The sequence below is a fragment of the Thalassophryne amazonica genome, chromosome 13 (assembly GCF_902500255.1).
Source record: "Thalassophryne amazonica chromosome 13, fThaAma1.1, whole genome shotgun sequence".
Lineage (NCBI taxonomy): Eukaryota > Metazoa > Chordata > Actinopteri > Batrachoidiformes > Batrachoididae > Thalassophryne > Thalassophryne amazonica.
Genome location: NC_047115.1, coordinates 22,415,087 through 22,429,671, shown reverse-complemented (window position 1 = coordinate 22,429,671; position 14,585 = coordinate 22,415,087). Strand labels below are relative to the sequence as shown.

The following is a 14,585-nucleotide window of genomic DNA, read 5'->3' as shown; positions in this document are numbered from 1 at the left end:
GAGTAACTAGAGATTATCCTTCATTTTTTCAGAGTAACAACTACATCATGATTGATAACGACGAGTCTATTGCTGAACACTTTAATGAATAATTCGTTAATGTGGGTAAAAATCTTGCCAGTAAAATTGACTCATCAACTAATAACTTCTGGGTAAATAATTCAACGTTTAACAAATCTGTTTCAATGTTCATTGGTGGTACTCATGAAAGGGAAATACTTGATCTGGTTCATGGTTCAAAAAGTACGAAATCGACGTGATTTTAATAATTTGGATATGGCTTTATTAAAAACAGTTATTGACTGTATAGTAAAACCGTTCAATTATATGTGCAATATGTCACTAAGTACGGGTAAATTTCCTTCTCAATGAAAATAGCCAAAGTAATTCCTCTGTTTAAAACTGGTGACAAACACACATTTTCTAATTATAGACTTATATCACTCCTGCCACAATTTTCCAAAATTTTGGAAAAAATATTTGCTAAAAGATTAAATGATTATTTACTGAAGCATAACATCATTTGTGAAGAACAATATGATTCAGAAGGTCTCGAACTACATCACAGCTTTGAGGGACTTTGTGAAAGTATAGCAACTGCAATTGACAATAAACAATACGCAATAGGTGTTTTTTTATTTACAGAAAGCGTTTGACACAATTAACCATGGAATACTATTACTTATACTGCAGAAATATGGAATCAGAGGTCTGGCATATGAATGGATAGCTAGTTATTTACAAGGCAGATTCAGTATGTTCAATTCAATAATACAAATTCTGAACTCAGGGATGTCACATGTGGGGTGCCGCAGGGCTCAGTGCTGGGTCCTTTGTTGTTTATAATCTATATAAATGATTTAATTTGGGTGTCGAGTTCACTGAGATGTGTCCTTTTTGCGGATGATACAACTGTGTTCTTGTAGCGTTGAAAATCTTGAACAGCTTCTGGACATAGTGGAGAAAGAACTGGAAAAATTTAGGTTTGGTTTGACGCTAATTAGTTGTCACTCAACCTTGGGAAAACTAAATGTATTATATTTGGAAATAAACAGGCACCCAATGTAAAAATTTAACTATAACAATAGGAAATTGAGTTAGTAACAGAGAATAAATTTTTAGGTGTATAATTGATAATAAACTTAGCTGGAAACCACATATAAATTATGTGAAATCAAAATTGTCAAAACTATAGCCATTTTGTATAAAAGCCAAAGACCTACTGCCGCAAGAAGGGTTACTTACTTTGATATCATTCTCTGATGGTACCATATTATGACATATTGTGTTGAGTCAATGGGGAAACACTTACAAATCAAATACCAATCCAATATTCCTTTTGCAAAAAACGAGCCATACGAATCATCTGCAATAAACAATATCGTGAACCAACTCATTCTCTATTTGTGTCTTTAAATTTATTAATATTCATAGATTTGGTAGATTACATTACAATTCAAACTTTATTTCGAGCGAAAAACCAAGCCTTACCGAGACATGTCCAGAGTCTGTTCCGATTGAGGGAATCCAGATATAGTTTAAGAGGTTGTGCAATTTTTATGAAACCACCAGTAAGAACAAATGTAAAGGGTTTTTGTGTGTCTGTGGTTGGGGTGAGGAAATGGAACAAATGTTCAACAGAGGTTAGAATGAGTAGTACCTTAGTAAGATTTAAGAAACTACTCAAAAAGAACATCATGTCTAAGTATCATAAAGAAGCAAATATAATTTGATTTATATGGAATGTTCAATTTATAAGTGGGACTTATTGTATATTTGAATGTGTGGGTATGTATATGCGTATGTAGATATATAGATATGGGTAGGTGTATATGTATATGTATATAAGTGACTGTGTATATGTATGTATATATTTATGTTTGTAAAGTATATATGTATGTATATAGGTATATATGGCACAGCCCAAGCAGAGGGTCACCCCCAAGAGCCTGGTCTGCTTGAGGTTTCTTCCTTATAGGGAGTTTTTCCTCACCACAGTTGCCTAGTGCTCGCTCTGGGGGTTGGTAAGGTTAGTCCTTACTGGCGTAAAGTGCCTTGATTCGACTTTCTTGTGATCTGGTACTATATAATTATAAGTGAATAGTATATTGATGTGTATGTCTGTGTGTCGACATGTAGTAGTGAATTTGTATTTATGTAAATATGACTGATTAGAATTGTTGGACTTGTACTAGCAGGGGTGGGCGCTAATAAGCTTTGCTTCAGCCCACACCCTTTCGGACTCACTAGTTTTGTCTGTGTTTGTCTGTGGAATTGTTCATTTTTTTCTATTTGAATATTTTGTGTGCCGAATAAAAACTTTGTCACTTGTCACACCCTGAAATATGTGAGCTTCTCCACTTGAGGTAACAACTTCCTTGACCCAAAGAAGACAAACCACCCTTTTCTGATGGGTGACAGAGGACCGTGGTATTGGATTTGGAGGTGTTGATTCTGTTTATTACTGTTGATTCACACAATTCATTAGTCAACTGTTAATCCACAAACACTTTAATACGCATTCCTCATACACTTTAATAATCGATTTCTCATTACTCAAGTAGATTCTTGAAAGATTTAGTGCTTTTCTTTGATTAATATTTTGGGGTTTGGACTATAGATTCATAGTCTTTAGAAACTGGTGCACCCCCACCCCCGTACAACAACTTAAAAATGTGTGTAACTTAAAAATGTGTGTGTTTGTGTAGGATTCAGCTGTTGTCAGACTCACATCTCCAGTTTGTGTGACACGGGTCTCCTGTTGTATCTGGAAATCATTCTCACACGTCTCCGTTTTATATGTCCAAGCTGTCGCCTGTCATTGTTGCCTCAGCTTCGTAGTTTGTACCACACGGAATCGGGTTCGACATTTCACTCACTCCTGTGCACATCTTTGGCCAGAGATACTGCCGCAGTCTGTTGTTAGCTGCAAGCTATGTCCAACAGCTAGCTGGATGGACAGATGACACAACAAACAACTTTATAAATAAATCTTCGAAAGACAGTATCTGTTATTTTAACTATGCTACATTAAACTGCCATCTTGTCTCAGCCCTTGCTGTTTACATCGTGTAGCCGTAGTGTAGCTACCGCTATTTTTTTTTTCTCTCTAGCCAGTAGCTACATCAGTAACGCGGCTGTCATGGATACGCAGTATTGCTTCATGGGAAATTGAGTGCTTTTCTTGTCTTCTTGTTTTCTTGTCTTCTGTTGTCAAAATCACAGGTTTAAAAAGGGGGAAATGGGCTTGCTGTGTGTAACTTTAAAAATTGTGCTTTCCAGAGAAAAAAATAAATGATTGCAGCAATTTTAAACAGCATTCAAATGTTTCGTTTTACAGTAATTCCCTCTGCTGTGGTAGCTGTAGGGTTATATGTGATGGCTAATTAACTAATGTGCATCCATAACAAAGTGTGAATTTTTTATTAAATGGCGACAGACCATTCACAAAATTCACAAATGTAAGTGAGAAAGCTGCAGATTCGGCATTAGTGTTGCATGTGTTTATTTATTTATTTATTACAAAAGCACTCTGAGTCGATTTCGGGAAATCTCGGTATTTGCTTTTATAACTCCAATTCCCAGCATCCATTGCGAAAGCGTGTTCCGTTTTTGGAATCTGTCCGCTCATCCGTGAAAACTTAATGTCAGCATTCGCTTTATTTATTGAATATTACATTCCACAGAGATGTGTCACATTTTAAAACGTGTTTTCTGTACCGTTGTGTTCCATTTTTTGTTAATGAATAAACATTCAAATTAATTATATGAAATGTAGGAACTATTATTTGTTAGGCTGTGCAGAGGTGGGACACTTTTACTATGGGACCCAAACAAGTTTGATGGCGTGACTGCGACGTACTTAAGATTTACACGTTCAAATGATTGTCTCAGAAGTAAAAAGTCATTCTAGATCTGCCAGGTATATCTCCTTTAAAATCGCTAAAAGGTAAGTTCATTATTTTGATATTTTGCTAATTTGTAGATGTTTCCCCCGGAACAGTCATGTAGGAAATCTTGAAAACCCAAAGTTATTCACTTTTCCTTTAATATAAAATAGACACATAACAAATCCTCACATTTAAGAAACTAAAAACAAAAACATGGGAGCCTGAGTAAATATATTTGCGAAATACTTATAACACTAATAATAATTTTGTACAGTATTCATCAACATTTTTTTCAGCTCTACATGCGATACTTCAGTACTTCAAAAAGTGGCCTTTTTCGCTAATTGACAGCCTATTTGTTGAATCTAGTGTAACTTTTAAAATCCATCTTCTATTAAAACTAAAGTACACTTGGTGCATCATGTTTATTAAAGTTTGTTGTTTATTTTGTTTGTTTGCAAGGCCTCTACAAAAAACACAACAATGGATGTGCTGCAAAGACGAGCAGTTGAAGAGGACACGGTTCAATACCAACTCTTCGTAATTCAGGGAGGCGATTCAAATTTAAATCAGGCTGAAGAACATCTATCACATCTGTTAGAGGAGGTTTTGGCCAAAGTGGCCCCCCTCCTGACACACTACATCTGGCAGCATCAGTCATTCAACCTCAAGTATCATTCAGAGAAAGGTAGAGTCTGAGCAACACATCAGTGGTTTTGGGTTATTTCACTGCTGACAGGTTTTTTGTGTTTTACACGCTTGTCAACATTGCAGTTTGATTATACATGTGAAGTTTCACTCATATTGCATGTAACTTCTTGATAGGAGGTCTTCCTGCCCACATCGGAGGCAGCACTCAGTTTGGCGACAGTGTGGAGGATGAGTGGTTTATCGTTTACCTCCTGCAGCAAATAACTGAGGCCTTTCCAGAGCTAGCTGCCAGGTGAGGTGAAGTGTGATTTGAGCTGCATTTACTTATTTATTTATTTCAGACTTGAATACATTAAGCTTTTTTAACGACTAGCCAACTTTTCAAAGTTACTGGCCCTGACCCAAAAGTTACTGACACACAAACTGGAAAAAAAAAATGGTACATGAACTTTGAACATATGGTAGAAAACAATTTTGATGATTTTGCACATTGTCTGCACATTTCATTAGCATATTTCAATATTACCACACATTTTATAATTTTGTTATTTTTCTGATTTCAGGATGCATGTATTTTGGTGTGCGATTTTACAACAGGTGTGTGTGTGTGTGTGTGTGTGTGTGTGTGTGTGTGTGTGTGTGTGTGTGTGTGTGTGTGTGTGTGTGTGTGTTTGTGCCCTCCATACCTAAATAGTTAAAGTATACAAATAATAAATGAGTCACAATTTGCTAATGTGATACATATACATAACGGGAGGGGTGAATTCTCAAACCTGAGGAAGAACATTGTGTTGAAGTTTTCTAGATGTAAATATAACCAACTTCCATAACAAATGTGGTTCAAGTCACTGACAGTCATTTTTGGGAAGTCAAGCACAGGAGAAATTAACTGAAAAGTTTGGAGGACAGAGTGGGCTGTAATATGACATACGTGAATCAATTGTCGAAACTGACATACGTGAATAAAAAGAATCAAACCAGTGCATGCTGACCCCATTCAGATTTACTATCAATGTTTTCCAGGGATATTGCGCTTATGAAGAAACTCAAAGATGATGAATGCACTTCAATTGGGATTTCAGAATCATGTATTTAATTTTTAACTGTTAGTTACAACGTACATGAAAAAACATCCATCAAAATCTGATGTAGGTGAACAGAATTCCATCAAATTTGATGATCCTTTGTCTTCACTGATTTCACTAATATGTGAAAGCATGCAGACGAATTTTCTGATCTCCTAACACAAATGTCTGCCAATTGAAAATGTAGAACGGACACATTTAAAATATTTGTTCTACAGAAATCTTAAACAACTTACCTCTTTTCCTGTGTGAAAATTCGCATTGAAAATATCACGTATGTCAATTTTTGGACAGAACCATGTGTGTGTGTGATGGTGGCAACTGCAGAGGTTCTTCACAAAAACTGACATCATCATGTTGTGCGCACATTGAGCTGCAATCCTGCTGAGTCATAGCTTTTTGCTGCTTATGCGCTTGATAATAAAGGTTGTGTTCACGTATGTTAAATCTTGACAGAATTTGGAGGGAGTAGTATGGATTGGGCATTAAATATTGGATTGGACTTTACAGCTCGCTGTATTTCTAAGCATTTATCACTGCAATATTGATAATCAAACTACTCTGCTAGATTTGGGACCACTTGAAGTTTGAGATTTTTTTAACAGAAATTAAAGATATGTGAACACCAAAATATAAGACCTTGTAAAAAAAAAAAACAAAAACAAAAAAAACAAACCAAAGCCAATATATCATTCATTTGGCTATTAATAGATTTGTATGATCCATATCTGTAAATAGAAACTGTATCCAGTTAACCAGACCAACAAAACAACTCAATTTTAAAGCTTGAAAATTGGGTAATCAGGTATGTCACAAAATAAACATGTCTGAGTACCCATTTTTTTTCAGCTGTTTTGTTAAAAAAAATTAGCTATGAAAGATTCTGAGGCAAGACTGTTTCTACAGATATGCAATATAAAACCAAAGAGATAGACTAAAATAAACAATATTTTTCTTGCATCTCATTTATTTGAAGACCATTTATACAAGTATAGCACAAAATAACACATTAGCAAATTGTGACTCAAATACTTATCAATGCAGTGGTAAGAATATTTGTATGAATTGAAAAGTGGAACATACCATTCATAGAGGCACCAGCTGAGCTGAATGGTACATTCCATCTTTCAAAGAATGAGAATATTCTTTTGTTTGGATAAATGGAAAGCATTCATTATTTGTTTTATATGACACCTAAATAGAGCTGCATCATTTATTTTATTTAAAATTAGCATACCAACTTTATTTATAAAGCATTTTAACACAGCCACTGCTGACACAAAGTGCTGTACACTAAAACATCCATTAAAACACATAAGAAGTACAATTTAAAAACTAAGTCTCGCTGGGGCCGAAAGCCAAGAAGAAAAATAGGTTTTTAAACAAATGTTAAAAATGGACAGTGAAGGGGCCTCTCTCACAGACAAGGGCAAGCTGTTCCACAATTTAGGAGCTGCAATAGAGAAGGGCTGTCCTCCCTGAGCTTACTTCTGGATCTCAGTCCTTCCAGGAGCAGCTTGTCAGCTGACCTAAGAGACCTAAGAGAGAGAGAAATTAAACAGGTGTTCCTACTCGGAGCAGGAATCAAGGAGCAGTGGGACCCAACAGTTCACTGTGTGGAAAAGCACATCTGCTTTTGTCAGTCCATCAAAAAAACAAAAACAAATTACAGTAAGAACTTGTTCAATTCTTCACGTGACAGCTCTTCAACAGCAACTAAAGATGTCTTTGTGTACTCTGCAGCTGCTGGATTTCGTTTCCTTGTATCATGGAAGCATTTCTATGAAATGCTAATGGGGGCCTGCAATAGAGAGAGACGTATGGGATAAAAATGCATGGTTAATAATCAAAAAATGTGCGGTAGTGTCATCACCCTTCCACTGGGACAAATTATGAATGTCACATGATATAGAATCCACCAATCAAATGAAAAGGATCTATTTAGGCATCATATATAGGTAATAATAATTATCATTAATAACAGTGATTTTTATTTTTTTGGTATATAGATTGTAAGGGAGTATAAGTTGCAGGAGCTTCTGAACAACTAAAAAAAAAATACTGTGATCTGTACCCTGGAAAACACTGTAATATCAGATCTACCTACACCTTATGTTTGTGTGTGCAGAGTGGAAGACAATGATGGAGAGTTTCTTCTGATTGAAGTCGCAGATTTTCTTCCCAAATGGTTAAATCCAGACACCAGTGAGAACAGGGTGAGCACATAAGACCATGACTTTATTTGCTCCTTTGTTTATTTGTCTTTGTCATTCGTTTTACTTTATGCTACAACATACTGTCTGTGTGTCACGTTTTAGTCCTTAAAAATAATTCATGTGCACTTTAAGCTGACTACTTTCTAAAATATCTATTTAAAGTTTAACATCTTGTTTTGTCTGTAACCATTTGTTCATCCATTCTGGAGACTATTGCACTTACTTTTGAAGTTAGATGATTAGCTTGTGTTAATGCACAACAACACAAAAATCAACCCATTTTATATTGAATCATTCAAGGTTGTTTTATACCATTAAATGTAGCTGCACTAGTGTTTTAGTTAAAATGTCTGATAATACGGATGTTCAGTTTGAAAGTCACATGTTAACTGTCAAGTTTTGCATGTAGACACATTTTTGGGCACAGCGTTTAAAATTTTCAACACTGTTCCTGCTGACATCACTTTAGTGGCATCATGCACCAGTAATTGTCAGGAATTCAGAATATAAATCTAAAAATAATTTTTGTTATTGTTTTTGAAATAGGTGATCAACATTATTGAACACACAATGTGTTTTTAGTTGAGGGAAAAAAATATCTGACCTTAAACAGCTTCCCTTCATCAGTGTCTGTAGTAAAAATTCAAATCTATAATCCTCTTTGTCAGGTTTTCCTCCACAGGGGCGAGTTGCACATCCTCCCATGCCTGTCCCATTCCAGCTCAGTGGGATTCCCAAAGGACGTGACACCCACTGTGACACAGGCTCTGACACTGCTCTCCACAAGCCACCAGGCCTTTCGAGCCACCCCCAAGCTCTGTTCAGCTTTGAGAAAAAGATTCAAGGGGTGAGAGGTCTCCTATAAATGTGATCAAATTTTAAAAATGATGGACAAGTTTCGGTCCACTGGAGTTCCACAAATGATGTGTGTGAGGAGGAGATGCATGTTTCTGTTGTTGAAACCTCAATGAGAGAAGCCAAAAGAAAACTGCACACCTTTAAAAAAGATCCAACTTTTGAGGTGTGTACATGAAGCCCCGGAATGGCCATAGAGAGGGCAAACTTTAAAAAAACAACAAAAAAAAACCTATAGTGCCCAAAAATCCTATAGCATGTGCACAGCATACAGGTTATTTAATTCCCATGATATGAATAATTTTTAAGCACTTGATGAATAATTTTGGCAGTGCATGCAAAATAATCCTTTCATACATTTGCAGGCACATTTGTCTCTGAGCGATCAAAGCAGTGCTGTACTCAATAAATGTATTTCCTTGTTTGCTGTTATCCAGAAAAATACACAGCAATAACTTCTCTCACCCAGGGAGTTCTTTTTTACCTCAATTCTCTGCATAGGCATTTATCATGTGTGCAATCAAACATGGGAACTAATTATGTCTTGTGCACACTCAGTAGCATTTTGAATGTTAAATAATGCTTGGCCTGGTTATTCTTGTATTCCTGTCGTACTCGAGCCCTGCGTGGACCACAGATTGCGGAGCCTGTGCAGCACTGTGCAGGTCCAGCAGATTAGATAGAAGCACACAGGGTGCACATTACACTGCGTTTGTTCTGCAGTAGGTCCAGCATTACGTTGATGAGGCACCGCTTTGAGTAGCTACAGCACCATCACGTTGTATCATTGTGTAGTGTGTGGCTGGCTTTAGTGCGTAATAGCACTGTAACCAGACAGAAATATTAAAGGCATTTGTGATTGCTTCACCTCTGACAGTCCAGTTTGTAGATATAGGATCCTGAACCTGACGTTATAATGGTTTGAGAATTGTTTCATAAAAACATTGAATTCATTATGATGGTCTGTACTTTAGTATGACCTGAATGCCCACTAGTAGTGATTGCATGATTTAATGTAGATAATCACAATGTCCATCATCTTCTGGATGGTGAAGTCTTTTTTTTTTCTTTCTTTCTTTTTTGAAGGGTTTTGAAGTGTTGTATTGAGTCCTTCCAGCTAGGACATGATATAAGGACCTACTTGACACACAACAGTACACTTAATGAATGAAACACAAAGATTCTAAAAAAGCACCATAAAACTACATAATATGTAATCACATGTACAGTGAATCTATGGGTAGACTGATGTACATTCTGTATCTTTGAAATGCCCCCTGGTGGCAACTGCATGAACCAATATCCATACATCAGTTCACACAGACCCCATCAACTTCATATGCATTTGAGCTCAGCATTTTCATAAAATTTTTATCAGCTAATTACATAATCAAGGTATTGTGGATGATAAAATAAATATTATGGTTTTTCTGGCCCGCTATGAATGATGTGAAAGTTTTTCCATGGGAATACATACTAAGATATCTAGGTAGATGCATACAGCTGCTGTTTATACCTGAGTGGGGTCATACTGGCAGATACTCAGTGTGTTTGGCTGTTTCTGTTTGTAGGTACCCAGAGAAGATTAAAAATAGCCTCCACCGTGCCCACTGCTTCATACCTGCAGGCATTGCTGTGGTTTTGGCACAGCGTCCAGACTTGGTGGCCCCGGCGGTGTCTGCTTTCTATCTGCGTGATCCACTGGATCTCCAGGCGTGTCGAAGCATCAAGACTTTTCCTCCTGATACACGCGTCCTCACCTCGGTATACAGACAAAGTGGTTGCACACATTACTGTGTTCTACATGTTTGAACTTGATCTCATTGCTGTGTGGCCTTCCAGGTGACTTTCACTCGCTGCCTATACGCTCAACTTCAGCAGCAACATTTCACCCCAGACCGACGGAGCGGCTTCATGCTGCCTCGCTGCTCCCACCCGCACTACAAAGCCCACGAGCTGGGCATGAAACTGGTGAGTCAGCATCTGGATGTCACGCTTTAGTCATAATCGGTCATTAAGAAATGACATGCATAAGGCACAGTATCACAGGCTGTCCTCAAAATGACCTTGCAAGAAGGAGATTAGTGAGGGAAACCACCAACCAAAACCCATGAGGATTATGAAAGTGGTACAAGCTGCATAGTAGAAAAGAATAGTGACAAGTCACAGTAAAGAAGAAAATAAATGAAATCTAGACTTGAATTTGGCAGAAGGCATTTGGGAGATGAACCTAGAGTCCATGTTTTCTATTTAACAGTAGCTTTTATCTGTCCCATGAATCTGTGACTGATGAGCCCACAAGAAAAAGTTGTTGTACGTACAGTTTCTCCAGTCACAGCCACCGAAGCTTGTAACTCCTTCAGAATGATTCTGGGTATCTTGGTGGCTTCCCTCACTAGTCTCCATGCAAGATTTACCAAAAGGCATTTTTGTGACCAGCCAAGATTTTGACACTTTGATTTTAATGGAGGCTTTTATAATGCGTTTCATTTGGAGTCTTAAAAATGAGGACCACTTACAAAATTTTGTATTTCCTCATTTGTCTCATTCAAATGACAATTTTGTGTGTGTGCGCATCAGGCTCATGGCTTTGAGATCCTGTGCTCTAAGTCCAAGCTGTCGTCTTCAGAAGTGGATTCTGCAGTGAGTTGTAACCCTCAGTGGAAAGGCTTCATGAACAGTCTGAAAAGGAACGGCTACTTTCAGGTGAGTCGAACGCTTTGACTAATGAGGTGATGTGATGATTAGGCCACAAATAATAATTTTTATATATCAAATGTTTGAGGTGCTTCATTCATTTCTAAAGTGAAATGCGTTTTAATTATTATTTTTTTGTTTATTTATTTGTTTGGTTCAGGGAGAAATGGAAGGTTCTGCTCGCTATAGAGAACTGACAAAATCAGCAGAACACTTCTTCAGACAGTCTGTTGCTTCCACATGGAGGTGAGGCTTGTTGCTGCATGTGCAACTATAGACAATCAATACACCGTGTCATTCATACGAGTATGCATGTGTCTGGGCACATGTTGTGTCAGTGCTTCCTCTCCAGGTGAGGAGATTCTCCAGCTGCTGCACAGCTGTGTTCCTTTCAACATGGAGGAACTGAAAAAACAGGAGTCGCAGCTCCCTCAAGAGGACAGTGAGTAAAATGGATACACTGCAAGGACCTAAACCTGTATAAAGAATTCACAATTTTAATGTGATAATGATTCTAATTAAATAGTCTTAATATTACTAACATTTATACAATAAATAATACAAAGGACCTCTTTTATTATTCTAACAGTTTTCTAAATATTTCTAATGAAATTTTTCCATCCTGGTCAGCAACATTTTGAATTAAAGACATATTTTAAAGTATGTTCAGAAATAAATGCAAACGAATGGCTTCACTGTTTTCCATGAATTGTGTTTTATTTGCGCTGATCTGCAGGTGACAGCTGGTTGGACATTACAGAGCATGAATTGGAAGAGATGTTACAGGAGAGAAGTGGAGGGCAAGTTGATGCCTGCAGCCAAAGCCACCGTGCCACCAACAGCGCGGGACGCGTTGGTGGTGTACAGGAGAGGAAGAGGAGTGACAGAACGGACAAAGACAAAAAGGAACAGCGGGAGGCCAGTTACAGCCTTGTAGCTGTCAGTCAGGGAATGAAGAACTTCCTCAGGGCCATGTCATCTCACGAGGGTGTCGAAGTGCCCTGGTGAGAGACGGAACTAGTAGAGCTAGGGATGTAACAAATAACAAAACTCACGGTTTGGATCAGGTTGTGGGCTTTAGTCATGAATTGGGTAATTTTTCAGATGAGCAAAAAAAAACAAAACCCAAAAGGAGACAAATATAACCTGAATATAAACAAGGTGTCAAATATTGAAATAATATTTTTAAATAAAATGGAACACCCTCTCGTAGGTACGGTATTGCCAGGCTCCCCCAACACACACACCCCATGCAGCTCCAGCTTGGCTGTGCCAAGTCCTCCTCAGCAGGCACACCATTCGGCACACGTTGGGGAAATGTTTCCCCAAATCCGTAGCTCATTGGACATTCAGCCACCTTAGCCAACCAGCCATCTTGGCCTTGCCCATGCTCTGCTCAGGAAGCCACTGCACACACTGTCCTCAACTCTTAACATTTCAGAGTGATTCTTTCTGTGCCTGTATCCTGGAGTGCATTAAACCAGCACCAGCATGGATGGCAGCAGAGGCGTTTTGCTTTTATATACTTTGTTCACTTGAACACACAACCTGCCTTGATTTCACTCCAACTCTGTGTTGAGTTTTACAGAGTTAGAACTTTAAAAACAAGTTACTGTGCCAATATATCTGTATTTCACAGTATTATTTGAACTTTGCAAGTTGCAGCAAATTTGCACTTCATTTACTTTCTGAATTTTGGGGACAGTTTGTACAGATCACGGATCAACTATGATCCACTAAGCAGACCAGATTTCTTTTATTTTATGAAGGAGATGGAGCAAATATTGTAGAGTAACACTTTTAAGTAACAGTAAGTCACACTAATGTGTGGTGTCTTAGTTCAGTGGAGCTTTGCCTGTAGTTTAGAATATATGTGCATGTAGGCAGTGTTCAACTTGTTTTCATTTGTTTTTTGTTTTTTTCTCCATGTTCCAGGACCAACTTCACTCAGCCTTTTAGTTTTGACCCGGACTCCATGGAGAATGCTCTGGACAGACTGCTGAGTATGTAGATGGTGACAAAAATGAAATGGTGATATTCTTACACAGAAAACTAACTCGGACTGTGTTTTAATTGTTTCAGGAAGTCAAGTAGAAGAAGAGCTAGATTCAGATGATCTTGAAGATGACGAAGAGGAGGAAGAAGAAGAAGGATTCTCTGGTTCTCCAGAGAAAAGTGGGCCGGAGACTTTGGATAGTCTCAGAAGATACATGGACCAAATGGATGAGGAGTTGATGGGCACTAATGTAGGACAAAGCTTTGTACAGTCGGTAAGTTTGTGATTGTGATTAACCTCTCTCGGCAAACAATACATAACTTCAAAAGCACACACAAGTGTCTGCTTGAGCTACATTCATACAAAATCCTTTCTGTGTGGTTGTGTAGAGTTGTGAAGATGTTATTTGAGTTTTAGAACAAAACTGCTGTGAAACAATCACAATGTAACTTTATTTCTGTGTGGAAACAGTCTGTCTCTCTCACTGACAACCACACCTGCTCCTAATCCGTTATCGATTCAGTGTCTATTAATAGAACTATCCAGCAGGTGGCAGACACGTTTGTGGAATATTGATGTTCACCTTGTTCATTTGTTCTGCAGAAGTATAACAAGGACAGCTTTTCTGTGAGCTCCCATCATCCTCCTGCCACAGACAGTCCCCAGAAGGACGGAAGTGAGGAAGAAAAACGGGAAGAGATCCAGCCCCTTGATGTGGACCTCAACCTGGTTACTAATCTGCTGGAGTCCCTCAGCTCCCAGGCAGGTTTAGCAGGACCAGCCTCCAACCTGCTGCAGAGTTTGGGAATACACCTCCCTCCCAACTCTGATCCGTCATAATGAAAAAGACTTTCACCTGAAGGCCAGTGAGGAGGAGCTTTCACACTGCGGTGATTTAGATCATTTTTGCTGTGGACATATGAAAAGAAGCACAGTGTTAGACATTACGTCCATGATGTTCTATTGCATCATCTTACAGTCGTCTTTTATGTGCCACGCTAATTTGGAGGACAAATTTCTATTACCACCTATTGTACTGGGGCCCTCTGCTGTCCAGATAGATGTATAACATCATAACTGCTTTATTCTTTGTACCTACACAGATGAAATCTAAAACAAATAACATATTTGATGCTCATCAAAATGTGTACATATTGGTGTGCAGAAACATAAAAGCAGAGATGTATTTAAACCA

At 38.0% G+C, this 14,585-nt stretch overlaps 2 protein-coding genes across 5 annotated transcripts in view; one reads left to right on the top strand and one right to left on the bottom strand.

Moving 5' to 3' along the window:
- The window catches only part of fam149b1 (family with sequence similarity 149 member B1), a 20,348-nt gene extending 17,266 nt beyond the window's left edge, over window positions 1-3,082 (bottom strand). For both annotated transcript variants that reach the window (XM_034184579.1, XM_034184580.1), the window contains exon 1: window positions 2,732-3,082. In XM_034184579.1, the coding sequence (XP_034040470.1) occupies window positions 2,732-2,778 (47 nt within the window). In that variant the 5' untranslated portion in view covers window positions 2,779-3,082. The remainder of the gene's footprint in view (window positions 1-2,731) is intronic.
- On the top strand, window positions 378-14,585 carry LOC117523149 (protein ecdysoneless homolog). Of its 3 annotated transcripts, XM_034184584.1 has the most exons (15): window positions 3,829-3,949; window positions 4,353-4,578; window positions 4,716-4,833; window positions 7,755-7,842; window positions 8,511-8,689; window positions 10,269-10,461; window positions 10,540-10,668; window positions 11,278-11,403; window positions 11,555-11,640; window positions 11,733-11,836; window positions 12,131-12,398; window positions 13,330-13,397; window positions 13,477-13,664; window positions 13,994-14,269; window positions 14,323-14,585. In XM_034184584.1, exons 2-14 carry the CDS (start codon window positions 4,374-4,376, stop codon window positions 14,228-14,230), a joined length of 1,989 nt encoding a protein of 662 aa, XP_034040475.1. In that variant the 5' UTR covers window positions 3,829-3,949; window positions 4,353-4,373; the 3' UTR covers window positions 14,231-14,269; window positions 14,323-14,585. The 3 variants fall into 3 exon arrangements, with proteins under 3 accessions (XP_034040474.1, XP_034040475.1, XP_034040473.1); XM_034184583.1 differs by lacking the exon at window positions 3,829-3,949 and adding an exon at window positions 378-383 and having other exon boundaries at window positions 13,994-14,585; XM_034184582.1 differs by having other exon boundaries at window positions 13,994-14,585.

Excerpts from the sequence above, each read along its gene's own strand:
- LOC117523149 (XM_034184583.1), top strand. The coding sequence starts at position 4,374 with ATGGATGTGCTGCAAAGACGAGCAGTTGAAGAGGACACGGTTCAATAC. Across the intron at positions 10,669-11,277 it reads ACGAGCTGGGCATGAAACTG|GCTCATGGCTTTGAGATCCT; the intron begins GTGAGTCAGCAT and ends TGTGCGCATCAG. Across the intron at positions 11,837-12,130 it reads GCAGCTCCCTCAAGAGGACA|GTGACAGCTGGTTGGACATT; the intron begins GTGAGTAAAATG and ends GCTGATCTGCAG.